This window comes from Carcharhinus amblyrhynchos, chromosome 14 (assembly GCF_965287045.1).
Source record: "Carcharhinus amblyrhynchos chromosome 14, sCarAmb.v2.hapA, whole genome shotgun sequence".
Classification (NCBI taxonomy): Eukaryota; Metazoa; Chordata; class Chondrichthyes; order Carcharhiniformes; family Carcharhinidae; genus Carcharhinus; species Carcharhinus amblyrhynchos.
In genome coordinates, this window is record NC_137337.1 from 76399091 (window position 1) to 76427049 (window position 27959).

The following is a 27959-nucleotide window of genomic DNA, read 5'->3' on the forward strand; positions in this document are numbered from 1 at the left end:
AAGCATAAACCACCATCACATTCGCCTCTTTCAGAGGGTAACTTAGCCACAGTCAGATTTGGGGAAATTTATTCTTACTCCTTATTGCATGGATTCCCGACGCTTCTCAATTGTGACAGAAAATTAAAGTGTTGTACAGTATGGTCCAAAAAGATTGAAAGTTCATGCCTGGAAAAACCTTAATTAGTCATCACATATAAACACTGAGCATGAGAACAGTGATTTGTGGCATGGCTGCACATTGGAAATGAGGTAAATAGGGTAGAAAATGTGTCTACCCATCCCGTTAATGGTAACCTGGCAACTGGTGGTTCCACGCAGCCCAAAAACGCTATTTTAATCCTCTATTCAGTCCTCTGCACATTGCATTGTGATACTGCGAAGAAACCATATGATCCAGGCAACCAGCCTCCCATCCACTGACTCTGTCTACACTTCCTGCTGCCTCGGAAAAACAGCCAACATAATTAAGACTCCCACACACCCCGGACATTCTCTCGTCCACCTTCTTCATTTGGGAAAAAGATACGAAAGTCTGAGGTCACCTCCCAACCGACTCAAGAACAGCTTCTTCCCTGCTGCTTTTGAATGGACCTACCTCGCATTAAGTTGATCTTTCTCTATTCCCTAGCTCTGACTGTAACACTACGTTCTGCACTCTCTCCTTTCCTTCTCTATGAACGGTATGTTCTGTCTGCATAGCGCGCAAGAAACAATACTTTTCACTGTATGCTAATACATGTGACAATAATGAATCAAATCAAATCAAAACCTCCCCTCCTTAAGGATGGAGTCCCTATAAAAGGGAGGTTGTAGTAATTGCTCTGGAGGTTGCTGATTGATGGGACAGGACCCTGCTGAGCTGCCTGGGGTCCTCACCTGTCCGCTGCAGGGTCAGTGAGAGAGCCATGCTGCCACTTCTGGGAAGGCCCAAAGGACCATAAACCAATTAGACAGCGGTGAGGATCATGACAGGCCCATGCCTCGAATCCGGACCCCACCCTGGAGGGTGGGGGGGGGAGGTGAGGGGCAAAGTTCTTGCCTACGATGTGCAGCCGGCAAATCAGAGGCCGCACAGCCTGTGTGCTCGGGAGCGCCATTTGGTAGGGTGTGGTTGCTACCGGAAGGATGGGCACCGGAGGCGACGGCCTAGTGATATTATTGTTAAACTATTAATCCAGAAACTCAACTAATATTCTGGGGTCCTGGGTTTGAATCCTGCCACAGCACATTAAAAAAAAAATCTGGAATTAAGAATCTACTGATGACCGTGAAACCATTGCAAACTGTAAGAAAGACTCATCTGGTTCATTAATGTCCTGTAGGGAAGGAAATCTTCCACCCTTACCTGGTCTGGCCTAAATATGACTCCAGAAGCACAGCAATGTCAACTGCCCTCTGAAATGGCCTTGCAAACCTCTCAGTTGCTCAAGAAGGCAGCTCACACCACCTTCTCGAGGGCAACTAGGGATGGGCAATAAATGCTGGCCAGCCAGTGACACCCACGTCCCATGAATGAATAAACAAAAAGCCTCAGGAATGTGCAGTGACCCAGGTCACAGGAAGGTAATGTGGGGGAAGGGACGGGGGATGGGATTGAGGAATAGTTTCGCTGGGATCGAGGGGCAGGGATTGTTAAGAAACAGCTCCGCACAGTGTGGGGTGGTGGTGGCAGGGAGCAGTAAGGTGAGGAGTCACAGGGAGGGGAGTTGCAGCAATGGTAGGGGTTATCTCTGCAGGTTCCCTCACTCCCTTCCCGATATCCAGTCCTTTGATGAAAAGGTACAGAGTGTGCTTGATTGAGGGGCTTACGTCTCAGGTGGTGACAAGCTGGCTGCATGGTTTTAGCTGCCACGCAGGCCATATGGCGATAAGCCCAGCTGCCACTGGGTTAATACCAGTGGTGACGGGATGCGGCGAGACAGGAAAATTCCACCCCAAGTCATTGATTACTGTGCAATTCTCATTTGTAAATTATGCTAATTTCTGAACCACGGCTCAGTCAATTTTTGTTATGTTCATTTGATAAATCACACAAAATTGTAATGAATTTATTCATGATATTTGTATTTCAGGATGCGCATACCTGGCTGGTATCTACAGGTTTGGGGATGAAGGAGGCCTGGGAAAGATGGCTTGTTGTCCCTAGTAAATCTCGAACACCATTATAATCTCTCTTGTACTCTTTGATTGGCTCCAGTCTCATCTTCTCCTTTGGCAACAGTGCCTCGTAGCAAGGTGCATATCCCGGGGGAGGCAAGAACCTAAAATCTCCATGGTGGCCGCCAATCAGAAAACGTACTCTTGAAAAAAGAACAAGGAAAGTAGAGGTGAATCGCAAAACGATTTATGATGGGCACAGGTAGAGTTGACAGGAAGAAGCTATTCTCCTTGGTGATGGGATCAATGAACAGGGGCAGAGATTTACAGTAAGGAGCAGGAGGTTTAGAGGGGATGTGAGGAAATATTTTTTCACCCAGAGAAGTGGGAGTCTGCAGCTCACTGCCTGAAAGGATCGTGGAGACAGAGACCCTCATAATATTTAAGAAGTCTCACAACATCAGGTTAAAATCCAAGAGGTTTATCTGGAATCACGAGTTTTCGGAACGCTGCTATTTCACGATTAAGGAGCAGCTCTCCCAAAGCTCGTGGTTCTAGATAAATCTGTTGGACTTTAACCTGGTGTTGTGGGACTTCTTACTGTGCCCACCCCAATCCAACACCGGCACCTCCACATCATGGCTAACATTTCAGAAGTATTGAGATGCTCATTTGAGATGCAAAGGCATTAAAGGCTATGGATCAAGTGCTGGAAATTGGGATTCAAATAGTTATTTTTGACCAGCACAGATACGATGGGTCGAAGGGCCTTTCCTATGCTGTAGACCTCGGTGACTCTAAATGTTCCTTCAAAATTGGCAAACCATACGTGGTTCCCTGCGTTATGTAAAATCAGAAAATCATGTTTGTGATTCAATCAGAAAATCAAGTGATAATACTTACAAATCAGACAGCCAAAATTTACCTTCTGCCACCCCTCCTGTATTAGGTCTATGGAGATTGCCGTGCATGTAGAACGCCAATTCATACATTATGATCTGGGTGTCCCCTCCAGCAACTGGAACAGGACATGGGCATGAGAGGCCTGTAGTGTGCTTCAGAACACATCATCTTGGACCACTGCCCAGTGCTCAGGAAGACCTGAAGGCAGTGCTCGATAGAGGCTAATGATTTACTGATCTTGTCCAGCGTGAAGCCGGCTTGCTGATTTGGACCATCTCCTGATTCTCAGAACCCTCTAATCTGCAGAGAGTTCTGGCACTTGTTTTAAGGCCAGTCTTTTGAGGCACTCCTCCATGCTGCCCTGCTGTAAGGTAAGAGACCCTGGAATTCTCTCTTCCCAGCGCTCGCCCCATGTTTTGTGTAAGTAAGAGAGTGAGAATGAGACAGTGGGACTGGGACCTGACCAAGCAGCTGCCCTATTTCCTCTTCAGTTGAGCATTCTCTGAGTGTAATGAAGAAAATAATGTTTCCTCGTTACTGAACTGCTCAAATCTGACTTCCTTTTAAATGGTTGCCCTTTGGTGTTATTTTTGTTTTATATAAAAGCCCTTGAAATCTAAGGTACTGTCATCATGTTCCAGCCTTTTCTTAACTGATCAGGTGAATACTTTCCAATTTAGAGAATAATGGAGGAAGGACTGGTCTGGTTCCTACATCTGAACACATTCCTTTTCAATGTACTTGCAATAAGAAACTGTGTACAAGATATACCGACAACTAATCATAGAATCATCATAGAAACCCTCCAGTGCATAAAGAGGCCATTTGGCCCATCGAGTCTGCACTGACCACAATCCCACCCAGGCCCTATCCCCGTAACTCCATTTATTTACCCTGCTAATCCCACTGGTACTAAGGGGCAATTTAGCATGGCTAGTCAACCTAACCCGCACATCTTTGGACTGTGGGAGGAAACTGGAACACCCGGAGACACGGGGAGAACGTGCAAACTCCAAACAGACAGTGACCCAAAGCTGGGAATCGAACCCAGATCCCTGGCACTGAGAAGCAGCAGTGCTAACCACTGTGCCGCCTTCTTCACGCACTTGGTCTCCAAGTCATGTAGGAAATAGATATTGTAAATATGGCGGGGATTTTATACTCTCCCCATACCTAGAAGCATGTGGGATGCTGAGGGGGAAGGGGAGGCGAGGGATTGGGTGTCTGGGGGTCATGAAGTCAAGTGGAATAGTGGGCTGTCCACTGCCTTCATGACCCCACTGAAATTTTAATAGCAACAGGAAGGTAATGGATCTCCCATCAGCCCTTAGGCCAATAGTGGATGCCACAGGGAATTTCACAGTAACTTCACTGCAGTGTTAATGTAAGCCTTACTTGTGACTAATAAATAAACTTTAATTGCAGCCCTTCAGTGACCATTGAATGGTGTCTTCCTGGTAATTTACCACTGCCAGATTGGTCTGCCACTATGCTTTGGGGTGCCCCTAACAATCAGACACTTTCGTGGTCCACAGAGGGCCCTCCACAAGCAGCAAGGGATCTCCCCCCCCAACCCCACCCCACTGGAATACTCCCCCATCCTCACGAGTGACACCTTCCCTCTTCCATGATTGGTCCCCAGTGCAACTCACCATCACTCTGGTCCCCCCTCACTAATGCTGATCCCTGGCCTGCAGTTCCAGAAATGGCCACCACTCCTGGTGCTGCTGTTGGGACAGAATGGTGGCCAACTCCTTGTGTTGGAACATCCTTTCACAGATGGGGCAGAAGCCATGACTGCAGGCAGTTAACCACCTGCACATTTTGGACAACGGTGACATGCGCAATACTATTAAAATAGGAGGGAACTCTGTGCCCTTTGGCATGTTTGTCTTTCACCTCTGACCCCCAGCATGGTGAGTGTGTTAGATGCACGCTGAGTGATGCAAGCCAACCGCCACATCAATGATAATGGGGGAACTCCCCTGATGCTGGTTACCCTGCCCTGGGGTCAGCAGATGAGGTGTCAGGCAGGTGCCCCCTCGGTACACATGACGGAATCGTTTTAGGATTTCCCCGGTCATCGTACTTTCAAAATCAAAAGCATCCACACCCTGACACGACAGAGAAGGTAAACTCACTTGGCACCGGCAGAAAAGCTGACCACGGGGAAGAAGAGGCCATCAGTGTTGAAGCTCTCAAACATCCCTTGCACCGGTTGTCCATTAATGCGGAATGAGATACTGGGAACCCCCAAATCCAGGCAACAGCTGACCACGTCATCAGAGTTCAGTACGTGCTGATTGGCTGATGTTACAGCTCGGGCTACTCGACCTTTATTGGAGGAAATTGAACAAGCCAGTATCAAAACATTGATTATGGAACCCCATCATCACCAACATTTGCTGTTTGGGCTTTTCAGATAATTTTACTTCTACAGGATATAGGATGTGCCATTATTTTGGGTCACATTTCTTGTGCGGGACTTTTTTTTTAGCAGTTTTTTATTTATCGGTGCCGGTTTGTCTGGATCTGGTAGCCCCCGTTGTTACTGCAGCAGCATAATTGATCTTAATTGTTAAAATGTTTGTTTTGATCTGAACTGGGTGTTATTTAATGCATTTCCCCTGGGTTTTTTCAGACTGGACTTTGATCAGGTTGATTGACAGGTATGGTCATATGATGGGGCGGGACTAAGCTTAGATGGAAAAATCAAGTCAGTTGCTGCTTGAAATCTTTAGAGAAATGTGGCTTTCCCTCTGTCCTTTTCTCTCTCTGGATTTGGGATCTGCCTGAAGCTAGGTTTCTTTCTTTGAGTTCTGCTGTTTGAGAGTATATCCTTCCCTGGAAAGCACTGCGTGGGAGTCAGAGGGCAGATTACAAATCTAACATCTAACAGGTTAAAAGGCCACAAATCGAGCATCCACACGAGCATATCTGATTTTTGATGCCAACTGGTTTTGAAGTAGGGTTTGTGTCTTTGGGGATGTTGCTTACATTGGAACTGTAGAGACAGCTAGCTGTCAAGAATTATATTTTGTCAAGTTTAAGTATTTTAATTGGTAAAAGCTTTGCTAATTTTTTTGTTATATTCTGTGTTCATAAATAAAGTTTGTTTTAATAAAAAATTCTGAGTGGGTCACTGGAATCATACCTGGAGTGAAACATGTTATGCTCGCACTAATGCTAAAACCAAACAAAGTTGGAGTCTAGGCTAACTTCATAATATACCTTGGAGTTTCTGACCTCTCCCCTAACAGGCGCAAGGAATGGAGTGTTCAGTGCTCTGTAGCAATTAATGTTCCAAAACTGTGAGGTTAAAAGAAGTATTGATTACTATTCCCCAGTTGTGCAAAATAACAATTCATGCTTGTTTCAGTTTTTTGCGACTAGCCAGAATAGTTAGGCTGAACCTTTGTTTCCAGCAAGTGTACAAGACTGATGGGTTTGGATTGACTGTTTTATATCTCACTCAAGCTTCCTTCCCATCAAATTCCTTACCTTTGTTGAATATTTAATTTTCATCCTATGCTGATCCAATTATGCCAAATTTGAGCTGGCACAAGGGACAAAACTACAACATTCATGCTCCAATGCAAAGCAAGGTTACAAAACTTCTGGGGAGGGAGGGGGCAGGCGGGGGGGATGCTCCCTTGGTACAAGCGTGGCAGAACAAAAACTCACCTTGGTGCTAAGCTAAAGGTTCCCCCATCCTGTCTTCTAGGAATGAAGCCATTTGCATGCCCAACATGGGATGCCAGGCTCTGGGAATGGTGTCACAACGGAGAAGACCGAAAGTTGTCAGCAGGATGTCTGAGACGTGGCAAGTGTCTCTGACGTTGGTGAGGCCAAATGGGCCTCTTGAAATCTTCTACTTCCAATGCTGCAGGCAGGCTTAACATAGATAAGAATCATAGAATCCTACAGTGCAGAAGGAGGCCATTCAGCCCACCGAGTTTGCACCCACCACAATCCCCCCCAGGCCCTAACCCCATATATTTACCCTACTAGTCACTCTGACACTAAGAGGCAATTTAGCATGGCCAATCCATCTAACTAGCACATTTTTGGACTGTGGGAGGAAACTGGAGCACCCGGAGGAAACCCACACTGACATGGGGAGAACATGCAGACTCCACACAGACAGTGACCCAAGCTGAGAATCGAACCCGGGTCCCTGGCACTGTGAAGCAGCAGTGCTAACCACTGTGCCACCCCTGCTTGGGGAAGCTTCTCAATGCCCTTTAGCAATGATCAGTTTGCCTTGCCAAAGGCATGGAGTCATTTTGCAGCCATGAATGGGGTCCAGACCATACCTCAGCTGCCATGAGTTCCACTGGGGTCTAAGGAAAGTGGATAGGGTCAGGGAAGCACAGACACCCCCTACAACCCCCAAACATGAGTCTTTGATGTTGAAGAAATGGGTGGCAATAACGATGCCATATTCAAATTTACTGAGCCAATCGAAAAGGGGACATAATTAGAACCTGATTATATTTTACCCCAGATTCCAACCCTATCCTGGACAGAGTGAGGGTTTCTGCCCATTCTAACGCAGAGAGTTTGGGAGCCAATGATTTTTATGATGGAATTCCCCAATTAATGTTTCATATAAACCATCTTTCCCAGGCTGGAACTCAATAATTATCAAAATGTGTACCTGAAAGCTATCAAAGATCTTCCCACTTAGCAAAGAAGAGCAGGTCTGAGTGATTATGTCAAATCTACTAACAAGCCTTCTGAGGGGAAAGGGATATTTCTACTTTTAAAGTAGCCATGGTGTTTTGAGGTGGTTACAAACCTGACCACAAGTGAAGTCCATCAAATCCATAGGAATACAGATCATCTCCCACTCCATTACCTCCCCAACCTTCCCCGCCACCGGGGTAAGGGGCATATCCCTTTGCAGATGCCCAGCCAACCCGCAAGTGAATGGGGTCTGCAGTCAAAAAGTGATTGACCCGATCGACGACCAGCTCATAATACCATTTCTTGTACTGGGCGGATCCTTCACTGGTTCCCAGGAAAATGTTAGGCCTTATGCTAGAAGAGAGAAGAATAATCAGTCTTGAATGATTATCGGTATGGGATCTATTTAAAGATCTTTATAAACTGATCGATAAGATTCAAATTTAAATAATAAACTTTACCTCCCATGCATTGTTTTCACCAAAAAGTACACTTTAATTGACCATCAATACATCAGCACACACATTACGGTGGCACAGAGCTTAGCACTGCTGCCTCACAGCGTCAGGGACCCGGGTTCAATTCCAGCCTTGGGTAACTGTATGGAGTTCTCCCCATGTCAGCGTGGGTTTCCTCCGGGTGCTCCGGTTTCCTCCCACAGTCCAAAAGATGTGCTGGTTAGATGGATTGGCCATGCTAAGTTACCCCTTAGTGTCAGGGAGATTAGCAGGGTAGATACATAGGAATACAGGGATAGGGCCTGGGTGCGATTGTTGTCAGTGAAGGTTCAGTGGACCGAATGGCATCCCTTTGCACTGTAAGGCCGATTTTAAACATGCCTGTCCAACATGAAGAAGGTGGGTGAGTGGTTAACATTCACTCCTCTGTGCTGTGCCTACCAAAGAGGCCTTTAAAGGCTATAGCCCAGAAATGTCCTGTTCTAGGGGCCAGTGCCAGGTGAGAAGTTACCCTAGGACACCTATCCCACTGTAACACAAGTGTGAGCTGAGGGGAGACAGAGAGCTCTGATGGAAATAAGTCATTAATATAGATATACAATCGAAGTGGGATTTGGGTTCAGCGATAGAAGGCTCTATAGCCAAAACTGCAGATGACACGAAAGTAGGTGGGACACTAAGTTGCAATGAGGAAATAAGAACCTTACAAATGGATACAGGAGATTAGGAGAGTGGGCCAAAATGTGGCAGATGGAGTTCAACGTGGATAAGTGTGAGGTCATGCATTTTGGTTGCAAAAATAGGAAGACGACTTATTATCTAAATGGGGAGAGACTTCGGGGTGCTCCAGTGCAGAGGGATCTGGGTGTCCTCATTCATGAGTCACAGAAAACTAGCATGTAGTTTCAGCAGATAATAAAGATAGCGAATGGAATGTTGGTATTTATAGCGAAAGGAATAGAAAATAAAGGTAAGGAATTTTTTTTTGTTTTTATTCCAGTTCAATCCAATCAAGTCCAAATCAGAGTCTCAATAAGTTGAGATGTTCCCAATCCAAGCTGATAGGACAGGACTCTCACCTCCCTGTCTTGGGTTTGATCTACGTGATCCAAGCTGATTGGAGTAGGTGTAGCTCCTCCTCCAAGGCTTGATCTCATTTGCATCTTAGCCAAAAGGCCCAGATGCCACTTTTAAAAATTGCTTCAAATGAAGCTGAAATGTAACCTAATGACTTCAACCAAGCACAGCATGTCCATACTACACTTTTTTTTTTGTTTACTATATTCCAATCCAATCAAGTCAAATTAAAGCCAATTCAGAGTCTCAACAAGTTGGGACATTCCCGATCCAAGCTGATAGGACAGGGCTCTCACCTCCTGTCTCAGGTTTGATCTACATGGTCCAAGCTGATTGGAGTAGGTATAGCTCCTCCTCCAAGGCTTGATCTCATTTGCATCTTAGCCAAAAAGCCAAGATGCCACTTTTAAAAATTGCTTCAAATGAAGCTGAAACGTAACCTAATGACTTCAACCAAGCGCAGCAAGTCAATACTACACTTGATCTTAGCCTTTTCCTGCACAGAGGGTGGAGGGGGGCTGGAACTCACTGCCTGAGAAGGTGGCAGAGGCAGAAAGTCTAACTACGTTTTAAACATACACTTGCATAGACATTCAACTGCAGTGGTGCACAGGGACCACAGCCCAAGTGTTGGAAGGTGGAATAGCACAGATACAATGAGCCAAATGGCCTCCTCTGCACCTTGAACTTCTATGGCTGTCAGCTTTTCAGTTAAAGATGAAACAGATTTGCATTACCTTGTAACATTGTTAACTAAACGAGTTTGCAGAAGTAAGTCCCGGCGAGGTAGAAGATTGTCACAGATCAGGTTTTGGTTAACTCGTATAGCGACACCATTGCACACGCACAGTGAAGACAGCAGGTCCAGCACCTAAATACAGTCAGATACATGTCATGATCCAAATAAAATGAGATAATAATGTTGCAAAATAATGAACATATTTATCACAGAATTATTATGGGGAAGAAATGCAGGTACATAGCTTAGTTTTGTTTGTTTTATTTACTAGTGTCACAAGTAGACTTACATTAACATTACAATGAAGTTACTGTGAAAATCCCCCAGTTTTGGTGTCTGCAGTGGTGGACTGAATGTTTCACTCACACAACCCAACCTCAAAGGATAGTGACCTATCGTTAAATTACCCTGACCATTTGCTGGTTTTCTGAAGCAGAACGCTCCGCAGAAAAGCAACATCCTGGGGTCGAGGGTAGCCTACCTCACCTGCCAGGAATGGGGTGAGAGAGGGGAGCTTTAAAGTAGAACACACCGCCCCGTTCCCATTGGAATCCTGCCCACCATCTCCCCCTAGTTAGGTGGGTGAAGCGCCAGGCAAGACTCCAGTGATTTAGTGCAGGTTAGGTGGAATTGCCATGATAAATTGCCCCTTAATGTCCAAAGGTGTGTAGGTTAAGGGGATTAGTGGGGTAAATGCATGGGGTTATAGGAAAGGGCCTGGGTAAGACACTCTGTCAGAGAGTCAGTGCAGAGTGAATTAGCCAAGTGGCTTCATTCTGCACTGTAGGGTTTCTATGGGAATTAACAGGGAGATTAATCACATTCAGATATTTATTTTTTTCCACTGGTTGATAGCAGGCAATGAGCTGTGCAATCTTTCAGCCTATTGGCTATGATCAAGCATCAGATCAAGTCTGCAATGCCTTATTTAAGTTTATTTATTATTAGTGTCACAAGTAGGTTTACATTAACGCTGCAACAAAGTTACTGTGAAAATCCCCTAGTCTCCATGCTCCACTGCTTGTTCAGGTACGCTGAGGCAGAATTTAGCATGGCCAATGTACCTCACCAGCACATAATTCGGACTGTGGGAGCAAACTGGAGCACCCTGAGGAAACCCACGCAGACATGGGGGAGAACATGCAAACTCCACACGGACAAGAATTCCCAAGCTGGGACTTGAACCCGGGTCCCTGGCGCTGTGAGGCTGCAGTGCTAACCACTGTGCGCCCACCTATCTTGTCAGTTTGGATTTTGTTTGTCTCTCTTGTGAAGATGATGAATTGGATTCAGTAGGGTTTTGAATTTGATTTTTGGAGCAAGGAAGGAATGGATTTGGATTTGCCTAGTCCAATGTGAGCACTGACTTTGTAACTTTAAGGAAGGAGTAAAACTTTTAAAAAAAAAGAATTGTCCAACCCTCCCACCTGAAGAAAAATGGGAAATAAATTAAAAAACTATGAAGAAGTGGATGAAGAGAAACCGGGTGGTGTTGCTGAGTTAAAAACTACCTTTCACTGCTGGGCACTGGGTTTAAGATGAGCCAAGATCTCCTGGATTGGGGGGGGCAGGGAGTAGGGGAGTGGGTGCATGAGAAATGGTATCAGTCTATAGCACAAAACCACTTCTAATTCCACATTAATTTGCAAAGTCAAGGAGGCCATAGGGAGGCTGCAGAGCGGAAGAGGGGTGCAGTAGTGCTTTGCCCCTTTCTGTTTGGTCTTGAGGGTGGCAGTGAACAGGGAGTTTTATTCCGAACCTGGCTGTGTTACCTCTGACACGGGAGCACTTGCAGTGAGGCGTGCTCCGATTTTCAAGACTTCCAGGATGATGGGACTGATATACGGGGAGAGATTAACTAGGTTAGGATTTTTTTTTTCGCTGGAGTTCAGACAAATGAGGAGGGATTTCATAGAAACTTATAAAATTCTAACAGGACTGGACAGGATAGATGCAGGGGGGATATTCCCGATGGTGGAGAGACCAGAACCAGGGGTCACAGTTTGAGGATTCGGGGTAGATCATTTAAGACAGTGATGAGGAGACATTTCTTCACCCAAAGGGTGGTGAACCTGTGGAATTCATTACCACAGGAAGTAGTTGATGCCAAAACATTGAACGTATTCAAGAGGCGGCTGGATATAGAACTTGGGCGAATGAGATCAAAGTTTACGAGGAGAAAGCAGGATTAGACTATTGAGTTGAATGATCAGTCATGATCATGGTGAATGGCGAAGCAGGTTTGAAGGGCCAAATGGCCTCCTCCTGCTCCCATGTTCTATGTTTGTATGTTTCTATGCACCATCCCAGGAAAAATATCGATGATATTCAGAAAGTTATTTCAAAACCACATCAAGAAGAAAAAAGTAAACTAAAGTATAGACATTCTAAATTCAAACTATTACTGGAGAAAACTGCTCAATAAACAAAATGACTCTAATTTGTGTTGAAATTTCCATATTTATAACTGAATTTCAGCACTTAGAGGACTTGTGCTGTATGAAGAATCAATACACAACATTATTGCCCAAGTTATAAACAAGTTAAAATAATTGAATTTATTAAAGTTTATTATCAAATTTATTGAGTACAACTATTGCAACAAATATTAGAAGGTTTCAGGAAACTTGAAAGGATTTCAATGGGTGATGTTTTAATTAGTTTATTGTCAGTTCTTTTTAAAGAATGTTTACTTCAGACTTCAATTGTAAAGAGTTAATTATAACCTTGGGGAAAAGTACCACTTAATACCATCAAGCAAAAAAAACTTTACAGTAAAGGGATGGGCATAAAGGGGTGGCACAGTGGTTAGCACTACTGCCTCACAGTGCCAAGGACTCGGGTTCGATTCCCGGCTTGGGGCACTGTCTGTGTGGAATTTATGTTTTCTCCTCAAGTCTGTGTGGGTTTCCTCCGGGTGCTCTGGTTTCCTTCCATAGTCCGAAGATGTGCAGGTTCGGTAGATTGGCCATGCTAAATTGCCACTTAGTGTTGGGGGACTGATAGGGTAAATATGTGGGATTATAGGGATAGGGTCAGGATGGGATTGTGGTTGGTTCAGGCTCGATGGACCAAATAGCCTCCTTCTGCACTGTAAGGATTCTATGATTTGATGAGAATTAAGGAATCTTCTCCAGCTCAAACTCCCACAAGCAACCAACCCACCAGATCATGAACATTTGGCAGGGTCAATGGTACTGTTCCACAGTCCATAGTTCCAACTTGAGAATCACTGTCCCTCCAATTTTTTGGCCTGTGTTCTCAAGTGAGATATGCAAGTTTTTATTTATTATTTCCATTACTAATTCAAATTCAGCAATGTTCAGGAGAAAAAAAATCATCTATTCACAGCTCATTTATGCAGAAATCACAGTTAATTAGTCGTTTGGCAGTAGAGAAAGTGAGGGTGGCTGTAAAAAAAAAAGAGACATGCTGTCAAAGCTTTCAATCTTGAACTCATCTGGTCGCCTCACTATAGGAAGGATGTAGAAGCTATTGAAAGGGTGCAGAGGAGATTTACAAGGATGTTGCCTGGACTGGGAGGCATGCCTTATGAAGTTAGGTTGAGGGAGCTGGGACTCTTTTCCCTGGAGAGACGAAGGTTGAGAGGCGACCTGATAGAAGTTTACAAAATGTTGAGAGGAATAGATAGGGTGGACTCTCAGAGGCTATTTCCCCGGTTTGAAATGGTCGCTACGAGAGGACACAGATTTAAGGTGCGGGGAGGGAGGTTCAGAAGTGATGTTAGGGGTAAGTTTTTCACTCAGAGGGTGGTGAGTGAATGGAATCGGCTGCCGTCAGTGGTGGTGGAGGCGAACTCGCTGGGGTCTTTTAAAAGACTTCTGGATGAGTATATGGGGTTTAATGAGATTGAGGGTTATAGATAGGTCTGTAGGTTGGTAGGTGATGATGTGATCGGCGCAACTTGTGGGCCGAAGGGCCTGTTTGTGCTGTAGTGTTCTATGTTCTATGTTCTATGTTCTAAACTTTGGCGACACTTCGACTAGAGTTGATTTGCTGACCAATCAATGCTCTTTCCTCACGTAACATGGATTGTTGCTCCCTTTGAAACTTGGCATTTTTGCCTCTGTCCTCATGAGTCCAAGATAAAAAGCTTTCTAAGCATGTCTCTTTTATTTCCCACTTATAGTTAATTAACTCATTTGAACAGCATAACCTTTTTTTTGCCTTTAGAGGCATTTTTTGAGAATTAGCAGTGACACATTATGTATTTTGCATTCTTTCATTAGGTCAGGACTTTCAGTATAGATTTTCTATTATCTGGTACACACCTTGTGGTTGCGTCCATGTTTATCCAGTAGTGAGATAATGGATTTGATATGTCCTTCTTTGATCACATTGAGGGCCTCAGGACTTTCAATCAAGATGCAATGCAACACTTCAAGAATGCCTGTGTGCAAGAAAATACAAATCAGTGTGAGAATATCAGACATTCTGCAGGGACCATGTATATCTTTACCTGCATTTAACAAAAATATCAGTTCTGAAATGTAATCCGTTTACAAAACTATCGCTGTCCCGTTTTCCCCAGATTCTGCTGGAGAATAAAAAAGCAAAGCACTTAACGCTCATTAATTTATTTACAAAATTAACTCTTTGCCAAGATGGGAATTTGCAATTTTTGTAGAAACTATTTCTGATTGTTAATTGAGTGGCCAGCTAATTTGCTTTTGGTGCTTTAGTTTGAGAGGGCAATGTTACCTGTGACATCTTCCTGTCTTTCTCGCCACCATGGGGCCTTTAAGAGCTTCTTTAGGGAAGGAAATCTGCCATCCTTACCTGGTCTGGCCTCAACGTGACTCCAGACCACAGCAATGTGGTTGATATTTAATGACCCTCTGAAATACTACTCAGTTCAAGGGCAAATAATCAGTCCCTAAATGCAACATGTCTAACAGAGCAACATTCCTTCAGGTTCTAAAATGGGACTTTAACTACTTAGTGAAGTAAAGTTAAAGTTTATTTATTAGTCACATGTAAGCTTGACATTAACACTGCAATGAAGCTACTGTGAAAATCCCCTAGTTGCCACACTCTGACACCTGTTCGGGTCAATGCACCTAACCAGCACATATTTCAGACTGTGGGAAGAAACTGGAGCATCTGGAGGAAACCCATGCAGACATGGGGAGAATGTGCAAACTCCACACAGACAGTGACCCAAGACCGAGAATTGAACCTGGGTCCCTGGCACTGTGAGGCAGCAGTGCTGACTGCTGTGCCACAGTGTCGCCTGATCAGCCGAGTGTCTGACACATGTGGAAAAATGTACGTTTGTACTTACAGGAAACGTACGCTATTTGCAAGTCTTTACATGTTCTACCCGTGTCTGCACAGGTTTCCTCTGGGTGCTCTGGTTTCCTCCCACAATCCAAGAGACGTTCTGGTTAGGTCAATTAGCCATGCTAAATTCTCCCTTAGTGTACCCGAACAGGCGCCAGGGTGTGGCGACCAGGAGCTTTTTATAGTAACTTCATTGCAGTGTTAATGCAAGCCTATTTGTGACATGAATAAATGGACTTTAAAAAGAATTCCTGCAGTACAGAGGGAGGCCATTTGGCCTTCAGTGGCAACAATCCCAGCCAGGCCCTTTCCCCGTAACCCCATGTATTTGGGGTGAGGCAAGTTTCTTCTTCCCCACCCCATTAGAGAGAAGCTGGAGTGGGAAAAATTGGGCAGAATCCCACTTGTGCCCCTGGGTCTGGGCTAGTACTTCAGCAGGCTATTATAAAAGTAATATTAACACTAATATTTCCTTATCAAATAATGTTTTAGAAATCACTAAGAGTGTGATAGTGTCTGTGTCACACCTTAATGTAAAACTACGTTACCTGATGAAGATTCCAGTCTGTCTAATTTGCTGACCAACCAGTCTAGGTTTTTCGAAAACTTGGCACAGTTGCTACGGTTACCACGTATCAGGGCAGCTGGGGAGATAAGGCAGAATGCAACAGAACTGGACGCGTGCAAAGGAAAGTACGCTTCAAAAGCTCATAATAACACTGCAACAAGATATATCAAAGTAAATAAAATGTACAACATAGAAAAATGTCACTCGGACCAAAGGCCTCGCTGTTTTTGCTCCGACTGCATTTAATCCTATTATTAAATGCACTTATCACTCTCTCTCTCACTTGCTTATCTAACATTCCCCTTAGTTGTACTAATCTATTTGCCTCAATATATAGAAACTAGAAGCAGAGTAGGCCATTCAGCCCTTCGAGCCTGCTCCGCCATTGATCTTGATCATGGCTGATCATCGAATTCAATATTCTGATTCCTCCCACTCCCTCCCACATCCCTTGATCCTTTTAGCCCCAAGAGCTATATCTAATTTCTTCCTGAAATCACCATTTTGTGGCAGTGAATTCCACACTTGTCCCATTCTGAGATTTTTCCGTAATTCCCTTCTTGGATTTATTGAGCCACCGTCTAATGGGGGTGGACTTTGCCCGTCCCGTCCACCACGGGAATTGTAACGGGCGGGACACGGACCATGCAAAGGTCTGTTGACCTCAGGTGGAATTTTCCAGTCTTGGAGCAAGCGCGGCTAGGAAACCCACCCTTGGCCTCTTGTTTTGATCTGTCCCTCTCTTCTTCTTTTGTATAAAGAGTCCCACCGTACTGAGTGTTTGTGAAAAGGTATAACCACTCTGTTTAAGCATCTTCCCAATCAAACATATTTGCACTTTCTCTCACATTTTGACCAACATCCTTTTTATAATAAATGGAGGCTGCAACTGTTCACTGGATTCAAGTGTGGCCTGAGCAAAGTTCTATACAAGTTCAACAGAACTTTGGTACTTTTCAATTCTATCCCCATAGAAATGAAATCTGTGCTTTATTTATTCTTAATGACCTTATTAACTTGCGCACTCTATTAATTATTTGTGTAGCTGTACCCACTTTCAACTTCTATCAATTTAGATCATTCTTTTCCAGTCAAAATACATCACCTCACACTTACTAATTTTGAAATTAATTTGTCAATTATTTGATCATTCTGCAATTTATTAATGATCCTTGTATTTTGCTGCGGACTTCCTTTGTATTAACCATACCCCCCAACCGGGGAGGAGCGTATATGAAAGAAAAATCTTTTCACCAACTATCCATTGACTCTGTCTACACTTCCCGCTGCCTCGGCAAAGCAGCCAGCACAATTAAAACCTTCACGAGCCCCAGACATTCTCTCTTCCACCTTCTTCTATTGGGAAAATGATACAAAAGTCTGCGGTCACATACCAACTGACTCAAGAACAGCTTCTTCCTTGCTGTTGTCAGACTTTTGAATGGACCTACATTGCATTAAGTTTGTCTTTCTCTCACCCTAGCTATGACTGTAACACTATATCTGCACTCTCCTTTCCTTCTCTATGAACTGTATGCTTTGTACAGCACGCAAGAAACAATACTTTTCACTGTATGTTAATACATGTGACAATAATAAATCAAATCAAAATAAATTGACTCATATTGTTAATTGATCTGAAGCTTCCAATCATTATATAATTTTAATTTAATGCAATTTTTTCAATTTCCATTTTATTACTTTCAATGGCCCATTCATTTCTGTCAAAATTTTGGTAGATAATTAACTCTAGTGTACAGATATCTACAGGCATCTCCGTCCATTGAGGGGAGAGAGAGAGAGAGAGAGAGAATTGGTTACATAGACCTTGCGGAACATCATTCTGCAACTGTGGGGCCTCTTTGAACTACCGGGATGGGGATTGAACAGTAGTTGGTGATATTCCGCATCGTGCTCCAGCCAACTGTGCTAACCGACCTCACGTGTGCTAATTCAGTGATTCTATTCTACCTCGCTTAGTGCGAGGTAGGTCCATTCAAAAGTCTGATGGCAGCAGGGAAGAAGCTGTTCTTGAGTCGGTTGGTACGTGACTTCAGACTTTTGCATCATTTTCTCGATGGAAGAAGGTAGAAGAGAGAATGTCCAGGGAGCGTGGGGTCCTTGATTATGCTGGCTGCTTTTCTAAGACAGAGGGAAGTGTAGAGAGTCAATGGGTGGGAGGCTGGTTTGTACTGTCACTAAAGGCGCGTTAATCGCATTTTTCCTGCACTTGTCCCATTTCCTTGAATGTTATGATATTTCAAGTGCTAATCGAAATATTTTTGAAAGGCTGTAAGGTTTTCTTCCTCCGCTATCTTCCCAAGCGGGGCATTACAGATATCTGGTCCTTTAAGTTTGCAAAATAATTAAAAAACAATAATTCACTGGAGACTATTCACATTAGCCATTCAGTACATTTTTTTTTACTACTAAGAACAAAAAGGCAGTGCTTAGATGCATCCAAATCTTAAGAATTCATCATCTATCTGGAGACATGCAATTTTCAGATATTACCGAGCAGTTCGTAAAGCAGATTCGAAATATCTTTCCAGGCTGCTCCAGCCTCTTCACCAGCGAATTCTGCAAAGTGTGCCGCACTGTGGTATACATTCAGCCGGTCAATGCAATTCAGGACCAATCTCAGCATTGCCTAACACAATCGAGAGAAAAAGTCAAGAAACTAAGACAACTGAATGTGTGAGCAGTATCCCTTCCCTGCTACGCTGCATTTCTAATGTCAGGATAAGATTCAGTCGCAGCAGTGTTAGTGTTCATGTCAAGTAGGCTGGAATACAATAGCAGGGATGTACTGCTGAGGCTGTATAAGGCTCTGGCCAGACCCCATTTAGAATATTGTGAGTTGTTTTGGGCCCCATACCCAAGGAAGGACTTGGAAAGGGTCCAAAGTAGGGTTCACAAGAATGATCCCTGGAATGAAGAGCTTGTCATATGGGAATAGTTGAGGACTCAGGGGGCCTGTACTCAGTGGAGTTTAGAAGGATAAGAGGGGTTATCCTATTGAAGCTTACGGGATACTGTGCAGTCTTGATAGAGTGGATGCAGAGAGGATGTTTCCACTGGTAGGAAAAACTAGAGTAAAAAGATAGTAAAACGCCGGCATATCCACATCAGGAAAAACTAGAACCAGAGGGCACAATCTCAGTCTAAAATCTCATCTTTAAAACAGAGATGAGAAAGAATTTCTTCAGCCAGAGGGGCTCTTTGCCACAGAAGACTGTATAGGCCAAGTCATTGAGTGCCTTTAAAGGCAGTGATAGATAGGTTCTTGATTAATAAGAGGATCAGAGGTGTGGCAAAAAGTCAGGAGATGAGAAAAATATCAGCCATGATTGAATGGCAGAGCTGACTTGATGGGCTGAGTGGCCTAATTCTGCTCCTATGTCTTATGGCAGCAAGAAATCGTCAACACAGGGTCAACAACAGGTGCATTATTTAGGGCCTGGACAAAGAGTTGTCTTTTAAAGTTGGCACTGTGGACGTATCTATACCACATGGACTGCAGCAGTTCAAGAAGCAGAGATGCCGGCGTCAGACTGGGATAGGCACAGTAAGGAGTCTCACAACGCCAGGTTAAAGTCCTACAGGTTTATTTGGAATCACAAGCTTTTGGAGCACTCAGGTGAGTCACCTAATGAAGGAGCAGTGCTCTGAAAGCTCATCATTCCAAATAAACCTGTAGGACTTTAAGCTGGTGTTGTGAGACTTCTTACAGTAGTTCAAGAAGACAGCTCACCGCTATCTTCTCATGGCAATTAGTGATGGGCAAACACTTACTAGTTGTGCCACATCACGAAAGAATAAAAAAAATGTCAGAGCAACTACAGGACACTTCAATCTTTCTGAATCAGCAACCTGCATCGATGCCAGGGATTTAGTTGATGCAAATGTTGGCTAATGGCATAATGACCATTGAGAAAAGAACAATTTATTAAATCTTGTTCATAGAATCCCTACAGTGCAGAAGGAGCCCCATCCAGTCTGCACTGACTCTCTGACAGAGCATCTTATCCAGGCAGAGCTCCCACCCCTCCCTCTCCACCATATCCCTGTAGCATCACATATTTACCCTGCTAATTCCCCTGACCTACTTATCTTGGGCCACTAAGGATCAATTTAGCATGGTCAGTTCAGTAACCTATACATCTTTGGCCTGTGGGAGGAAACCAGAGTATCATAGGATCATAGAATCCCTACAGAGAAGAATGAGGCCTTGTGCCTCATCAAAACTACTGACAACAATCCCACCCAGGCCCTATCCCTATAATCCCACATATTTACCTCACTAATCCCTCTGACACTAAGGGGCAATTTAGAATGGCCAATCCAACTAACCCGGAGGAAACCCAGGCAGACACGGGGAGAATGTGCAAACTCCACACAGACAGTGACCTGATGCCGGGATTGAACCCGGATCCCTGGCGCTGTGAGGAAGCAGTGCTAACCACTGTGCCACCCATAGATCTGCAGTTATTGATAGCCTTGATATTTTGGGATATTTCCCTTGTTTTTTGGGGGAGGGATGATGTTTTTGGATGTGCTACAGATGCAACAGGCGTGGCAAGTAGTGAATCCCAGAGCAACTTATCAGGAGCTCCTGAAGAGGGTGCACGATGTGAAGGTGAGAACAATATGACTGAATGACATTCTGAGAAGGAGTTGCTGCAGAGTGAAGCTTTGCCCGACTGACTTGATGCTCTGTTGTTTTCTGTCTTCTGTCAGAAACCACAGCTGTAATCCAAAACAAAGATCCCAACCTCTCATCTTAACATGTTTAATGACTTAAAACAAGGATTTAGCCAAAAATAACACCGCTGATCCTTCTACTTGTGAATCAGAGTTGAGGAAATATTTTAATCCAATGTTCTTTTTATTCATTCGTGGGACATGGGCATCGCTGGCTGGGCCAGCATTTATTGCCCTTCCCTAGTTGCCCTTGGAGGCTAATTGAGAGTCAACCACATTGCTGTGGCTCTGGAGTCACATGTAGGCCAGAACGGGTAAGGACAGGAGATTTCCTTCCCTAAAAGACATTAGTGAACCAGTTGGATTTTCCAAAAATCGACAATGGTTTCATGGTCATCAGTAGATACTTAATTCCAGGTTTTTTTTTACTGAATTCAAATTCCACATCTGCCTTGGCAGGATTCGAACCCAGGTCCCCAGAACATGGGCTGAGTTTCTGGATTAATAATCTAGCGACAGTACCACCAGGCCATTTCCTTCCCCCGTGCTTCCCCTATTCTGTTCTCTGAAGTTTGGGCTCGAGAGGAACTCAGCATTTATTTTTGGTTTATGTTGTTATCAACCAGGGTAACAACAAGCACTCCTGCATCAGACCCCACAGTGGGTTAAAACTCCCATTCTCTCCCCAGCAATGTGCATCATCATGGAATCCCTACAAAGGACAAGGAGGCCATTCAGCCCATCGAGTCTACACCAACAACAATCCCAACCAGGCCCTATCCCGATCACCCCACATATCTACCCCGCTAATCCCCCTAACCTATCCGGGGCACTAAGGGTCAACTTAGCATGGCCAATTAACCTAACCCGCACATCTTTGGAGTGTGGAAGGGAACTGGAGCACCCAGAGGAAACCCAAGCAGATACGGAGAATGTGCAAACTCTGCACAGACAGTGACCTGAGCCAGGAATCGAACCCGGGTCCCTAGACCTGTGAGGCAGCAGTGCTGACCACTGTGCCATCGTGCCACCCACTGGATTTGCACTCCACTGCACCAATATGAATTTTTTCTCCTCTGACACCAACCGTCTTTGTCTGCACTCTGATTCAAACAAAGCCACACATTAAAAACTGTTTGTGGTTGACTTTACCCTGCCGAGAGATACAAGGAGCGAGGTGATACAAATTTGTAAAACACGTGTATTAAAATTAAAAGGCAAGGGAGATTTCCCTCCAATCACCATGCTCATTCACCATAATATATGATCCCTTGCAAAAAAAAGGCAAAGTTACTTAAAATATCTTTCTTACTTCAGTGTCATCCATACATGTTTTATAACAAGTCAGTGTTATTATTTTTAGATTTACCCTCGTTAACAAGGAAGAATGATGGCTTCATTCACAACAGCTCCAATGTGTTGTATGACTTAAAATGCGTCACATCCATGATCAGATCCCATTTAGACATGTCAGCGAGGAAGGTGATAAGTGATTAAATTAAGCATCTTGTCACAGATAGTGAGGGGACATTGGCGGGAAGTCACCCTGGGAAAGTCTCGTATATCTTTGAGCAGAGATTGGCAAACGCCCAGAGAGCAGCTTAATCGTCTATTGCAAGGATTAAAAAAAATGATAGGAATGAGAGTGAAACTGACTTCGGAAAAAGCAAAATCATCACAGCTGATTGCGATACATTTCAGTCTGGAGAAGCTGGAATTGGCGTTCCTCCAGGTGGTTTGTGTTACGTCTTCACGTGACTTTTGGATTAAGTGCCAAAATGTTTAAAGTGGGAGCTTCAAAGAAAATCCCTCTAAAATCTTCACCCAAATAATGCCCTCCACCCGAGATGTCAAAAGGCGTACTTCCCCAAATAAAGAAACAGCGAAAATTTGGAAAATGAATTTGAACGTGGCACTTAGAGTTGGGGAGTGGGGGGTGGGATTTGCTGGCGAGACTGGAAAATCCCACCCTCTGGGTCAACATTACTCATATTTATTTTCAAATCTCTGTGGCCTCACCCCATCTGCCACAAGTTTTATCTTCAGACTCTTGTGACCTCCTTTCCTTCAAACCTTGGCAGCACAGCCTTGAGCTTCGACAAAGGGTTATCTGGACTCGAAACGTCAGCTCTTTTCTCTCCTCACAGATGCTGCCAGGCCTGCTGAGATTTTCCAGCATTTTCTCTCTCTCTTTGAAGTCAGTTGATGACGTAACACAAACTATCTGGAAGATCATCCGTTCTAGCTTTTTTTGAATTGAAATGATTCGTAATCAGCTGTGGTGGTTTTGCTTTTCTTCAGTCAGTTTTCTCTCATTCCTACTCTTTATTTTAAATCCTTCCTTGCAATAGATGATTAAGCTGCTCTGTGAATGCCAATACCTGCTCTAAGCGAGCATATAACTTCAATCGCAAATACATCTCCTACCTCTTCTTTAAATAGGTTCTGTCTGTTTCTGAGAGAGCGTAGCTTGTACTGCTTATCTTCATGCTTCAAATCTTCTTCTGGAGGGTGGAAGTAAATGATAAGATCTGCCAGAGCTTCCTCGACTTCTTTAATGGGTAATTTGACTGGTGCACTTTTACCAAGGCAGTCAAGGCCCCTGTGGAAATATTTCAATACATGTTTCTTAAGGAACTTACGCACAGTTCACACAACAATCGTTTTCTCAACAACTGCATTTTAACAGCGTAAAATAGCATGAAATATTTTACAAGAGGAGAAGAAAGAAAGAGTGTGGAAGAATCGACACGTTTCGCTGCCTTGGAAAAGCTGCCAGCATAATGAAGGACCCCCACGCACCGTGGACATTCTCTCTTCCACCTTCTTCCGTCAGGAAAAAGGTACAAAAGTCTGAGGTCACGTACCAACCGACTCAAGAACAGCTTCCTCCCTGCTGACATCAGACTTTTGAATGAACCTACCTCGCACTAAGCTGTTCATTCTCTATTCCCTAGCTATAATGTAACACTACATTCTGCACTCTACCCTTTTCTTCTCTATGAACAGTATGCTTTGTCTATATAGCATGCAAGAAACAGTCTTTTTCACTGTATACTAACATATGTGACAATAATAAATTAAATCGAAGAAAGTTAGGAGAGGTCACAGGAATCTGGGTAACATTATGATTTTTACGTTGCCTTTGAAGGTTGGGGGAGGATGTGATTGGGGGAGGTGATAGCCTAGCGGTATTATCACTAGACTATTAATCCAGAAATTCAGCTAATATTCTGGGAGTCCCGGGTTTGAATCCTGCCACGGCAGGTAGTGGAATTCAAATTCAATAAAAAAAAAATCTGGAATTAAGAGTCTATTGTCGGAAAAACCCATCTGGTTCACTAATGTCCTTTAGGGAAGGAAATCTGCCGTCCTTACCCGGTCTGGCCTATATGTGACTCCAGAGCCACAGCAATGTGGTTGATTCTCAACTGCCCTCGGGCAACTAGGGATGGGCAATAAATGCTGGCTAACCAGCGGCACCCATGTCCCATGAATGAATAAAAAAAAATTGCTGGAACTGGTTGCAGACGGAGATTCAGAGTTTGGGACAGAAGCAGATGAAGGCTACGCTGTCAAGGTTTGAAGGAGAGGACGTCACAGAGTCCGAAGGTGAAACTTGTGGAAGATGGGGTGAGGCCACACAGATTTGAAAGTAAATACAAGTAATAGTCAACTAAGATTTTCCACTCCCAGACAATGAGTGTTGACACAACGGAGGTAACAAGTAAACATGAGACCACAGGACAAGCTAAAGGTGAAGCCTGTAAGAGGGGAGGATCTGGAGTCCAGCGCGGTGGCCATTTTGGAAAGTAGACTTAGAAATGCCATTAAAAAAAAACACGGCTAAGGGTTTCAGCAGCAATGCAGGTGAGGGAGCCAAGAAGCCAAGGAGGTATTGTAGAAAATGAACTGCAGAGTAAACATTCACTCAGTTTGACAGACATTAAAACATCAATAGCAGTGGAGAGAATGTCGAAAGGTCAAGGGAAGTGTCGGAGAGGCAGCGCTGGGCATCATTAGTATCGAAGCCAGTTCCTTATCGACAAATGATGTCACTAAGTGGCAACAAGGAAAAGCCGGGGACACATTTACCTCCAGAGTAAATCCATAATATTCGGCTAATTCAGCAACATTTATAGAGAAATATAATACTGCTTCTGCTAAAAGCAAATAAATGGCAGTGATATTCAAATCTCCATCACAAGAAAAAGTCAAGGGGAAAAAAATCTGCTTTCGTTGCCAAATATTTGCACTTAGTATCCACTTAAGCTGCTGGGAAGCGTTTTGTTCTAACGCACAGTAGTAATGTAAACACGAGTTAGAAATAGAGATTAAAATAGCAGGCACGGCGTTTACACAGGAGTGGGCATGGGGGCAGCATGGTGGCACAGTGGTCACCAGCGCTGCCTCACAATGCCAGGGTCCTGGGTCCAATTCCAGCCTCGGGTCACTGTGTGGAGTTTGCACGTTCTCCCTGTGTCTGCGTGGCTTTCCTCCGGGTGCTCCAGTTTCCTCCCACACTCCAGAGATGTTCAGGTTAGGTTGATTGGCCGTGCTAAATTAACCCTAGTGTCAGGGGGATCAGCAGGGTAAATATGCAGGGTTATGGGAATAGGGCCTGGCTGGGATAGCGGTCAGTGCAGACACAATGGGTCGAATGGCCTCCTTCTGTATTGTAGTGATCCTTTGATTTTATGATTACAATACTAAGTTTCTGATGAAGGCACAGGGATAGAACTTGTGATTGTTGATGTCGGATCTTGAACGGTAAAGAATACACACGGGTGGGATTCTCGGGTCATTCACGCCAGTGGGACTCTACAGTCCCGCTGCAGTGAATGGAGTTTTGGCAAACACCAAATTCTCCATCCTCACTGACAGTGGCTATAGGGTGCGAATGGCTAGAGCACTACAGCCATTTTCTCATTTAATGTTCTCCTGATAAATGGCCCACTAAAACGAAAACATACTAAATTAAAAGAGCTTCTTCATCAAGAGAACATGTAACAGGGTTGGTCTGTGTTCCCGCCCAGTCACAGCATTACCCACTGCCTTCCTCCTGCAATTATAGAGTCATAGAATCCCTTCCTTACAGAAAGAGGCCATTCGACCCATCAAGTCTGCACCAACCACAATCCCACTCAGGTCCTCTTCCCATAACCCCGCATTTTTACACTACTAATCCCCTGACACTAGGGTCAACTTAACATGGCCAATCAACCTTACCCACACATCTTTGGGGTGTGGGAGGAAACCAGAGCACTCGGGGGAAACCCACACAGACACGGGGAGAATGTGCAAACTCCACACAGTGATCCGAGGCCGGAAATGAACCTAGATCCCTGGCGTTGAGAGGCAGCAGGGCCAACCACTGTGCCTCCATGCCACCAGTAATAACTCATCAACGACACTGCATCAGAAATCAAGGCGATGCCTGGCAGCACGATTTGGAAAAGTTAGTTAAAAAGATTTGGAAATGAATAAAATGGAGAGTATTTGCTTTAGGTAAATCTATATCTGTTCTTCAAAAATATTTTCAATAAAACGCCAGGGAATGATGTACCTGATAAACTGACTAAACAAGTCGGTTGTTTTGCGTATGACACGGGCTGCCCGAGATTCTTCGTTCTGACAACGTTGCAAGATGATCCCATCATCCATGTGGCCCTCTTGATGCAGAATCGCCTGGAAAGCAGAATACAGCATTCTCAACGTATATTATCCCCAACACTTCCTCATTCACCAATAAAACCATTTACCCAAATTGGAAATATTCACAAAAATGAAATGACTTTAAACATGAAAATTAATTTGCTCTCATTTTTTTGGGAGATAACATGGCCCGTTTATATTAGGGACAACTTTTTTCCCTTCCGTGATTGCACTGATGCTGACAGCTCTCTGGGAGCTCAGAGAGTAAGAAGTCTCACAACACCAGGTTAAAGTCCAACAGGTTTATTCGGTAGCACTAGTTTTCAGAGCACTGCTCCTTCATCAGGTGAGTGGGATTTCATTTCACAAACAGGGCTCAGAGAGGCCAGACCGAGGAACCCTTGGGTGATAGAAAGGTTTTCTACCTGCGTCCCAGTGTAGGACTGACGTGACAGAGCTGCCTCTCCACTTTAGAAATGCAGTAATGTGCTTTCTATTAAACAAATATCTATTTTCTATTAAACAAATATCAAACAAAGTTTGTGTGAGATCTGTTTAGTCTTTCACTGGCTTGGAAGTTCAACGTTGCACAGACGAGAACAGGCAGAGATGTGATCAGGTCCATCCCTTCCCCACCTTGTAGCTGTTTCCCCAAAACCCAGCAGCTAGTGGCAATTAACCAAAACATCTATCCTTGAATCGCGATGGTTGCTTCCACATGTTGCTCACAGGACGTTACGCTGTTCCGGATGTATTCATGGCATGAGCAGATAGTCAATGTAACCCACCTGTCGTTTCAAAGGTCCTAGCCGTGCTGATTTAGCATCTGGAGCCCGGTAGCTCAACCACAGCCCGCTATTGACATGCTGAAGAATGCAAATCGAATCTCCATATTTGATTTCAGGGACTCCCATTCCTTCTGTATCTCGCTTTGGTTGCAAATCTAGTTTTTCCTTTAAGCAACAATGAGAAAAGGTTTAGTGCCACTGTAGAGTTTCACATACATGAGATGGTTTTAGGATTTCATTTAATATCCAGTGTATCTCATGAACACACGACTCAAGTCCATTGGTTTGAAGGTTATGAAAACCCACATGACAATATACAGCAAACGTTCACATACTTTATTACCTTCATTTCCCCTGCTCTATTCGTTATTGCTGGTTCTTGGTTTAGAAGCCCACAGTGCAGAAGGAAGCCATTCAGCCCATCGAGTCTGCACCAACCATATTCCCACCCAGCTCCTACCCCCATAGCTCCATGTATTTACCCTGCTAGTCCCCCAACACTAAGTGACAATTTAGCGTGGCCAGTGCACTTAACCCGCACATCTTTGAACTGTTGGAGGAAATTGGAGCACCTGGAGGAAATCCATGCAGACACGGGGAGGATGTGCAAACTCCATATACACAGAGACCCAAACCGGGAATTGAACCCGGGTACCTGGCGCTGTGAGACAGCAGTGCTAACCACTGTGCCACCGTGCCCTAAAAATTACATGAGAAGTGGAAACTGTTGCGAGCATGCTCTGCTGCACAGCTTAGGTCACATAACTCTTTGCTCATTGTGCAGCAAGAATCTCGGAGTGATTGTAACACTACCCACTCAGCTGAAACCAGACGGGTAGGCACTTAAAAATCGCCCAGGAAACCATCTGGATTTGGCCATCTGCAATTCAATGATGGCATCTGGACAGGCAGCTGAGCTGCCCACTCATTGGTGGCTTGGTCTTTACTTATGCAGACCCATGATCTGACGGGGA

At 44.3% G+C, this 27959-nt stretch overlaps 1 protein-coding gene across 5 annotated transcripts in view; it reads right to left on the bottom strand.

Moving 5' to 3' along the window:
* Positions 1-27959, bottom strand: part of ryr3 (ryanodine receptor 3) — a 322306-nt gene that overhangs the window by 212573 nt on the left and 81774 nt on the right. For all 5 annotated transcript variants that reach the window (XM_080203146.1, XM_080203145.1, XM_080203144.1 and 2 more), the window contains 10 exons: positions 26986-27150; positions 26109-26230; positions 22970-23144; positions 18353-18488; positions 15819-15914; positions 14259-14377; positions 9965-10098; positions 7805-8046; positions 5145-5337; positions 2087-2303 (listed from right to left, as the gene is read on the bottom strand). In XM_080203146.1, the coding sequence (XP_080059272.1) occupies positions 2087-2303; positions 5145-5337; positions 7805-8046; positions 9965-10098; positions 14259-14377; positions 15819-15914; positions 18353-18488; positions 22970-23144; positions 26109-26230; positions 26986-27150 (1599 nt within the window). The remainder of the gene's footprint in view (positions 1-2086; positions 2304-5144; positions 5338-7804; positions 8047-9964; positions 10099-14258; positions 14378-15818; positions 15915-18352; positions 18489-22969; positions 23145-26108; positions 26231-26985; positions 27151-27959) is intronic.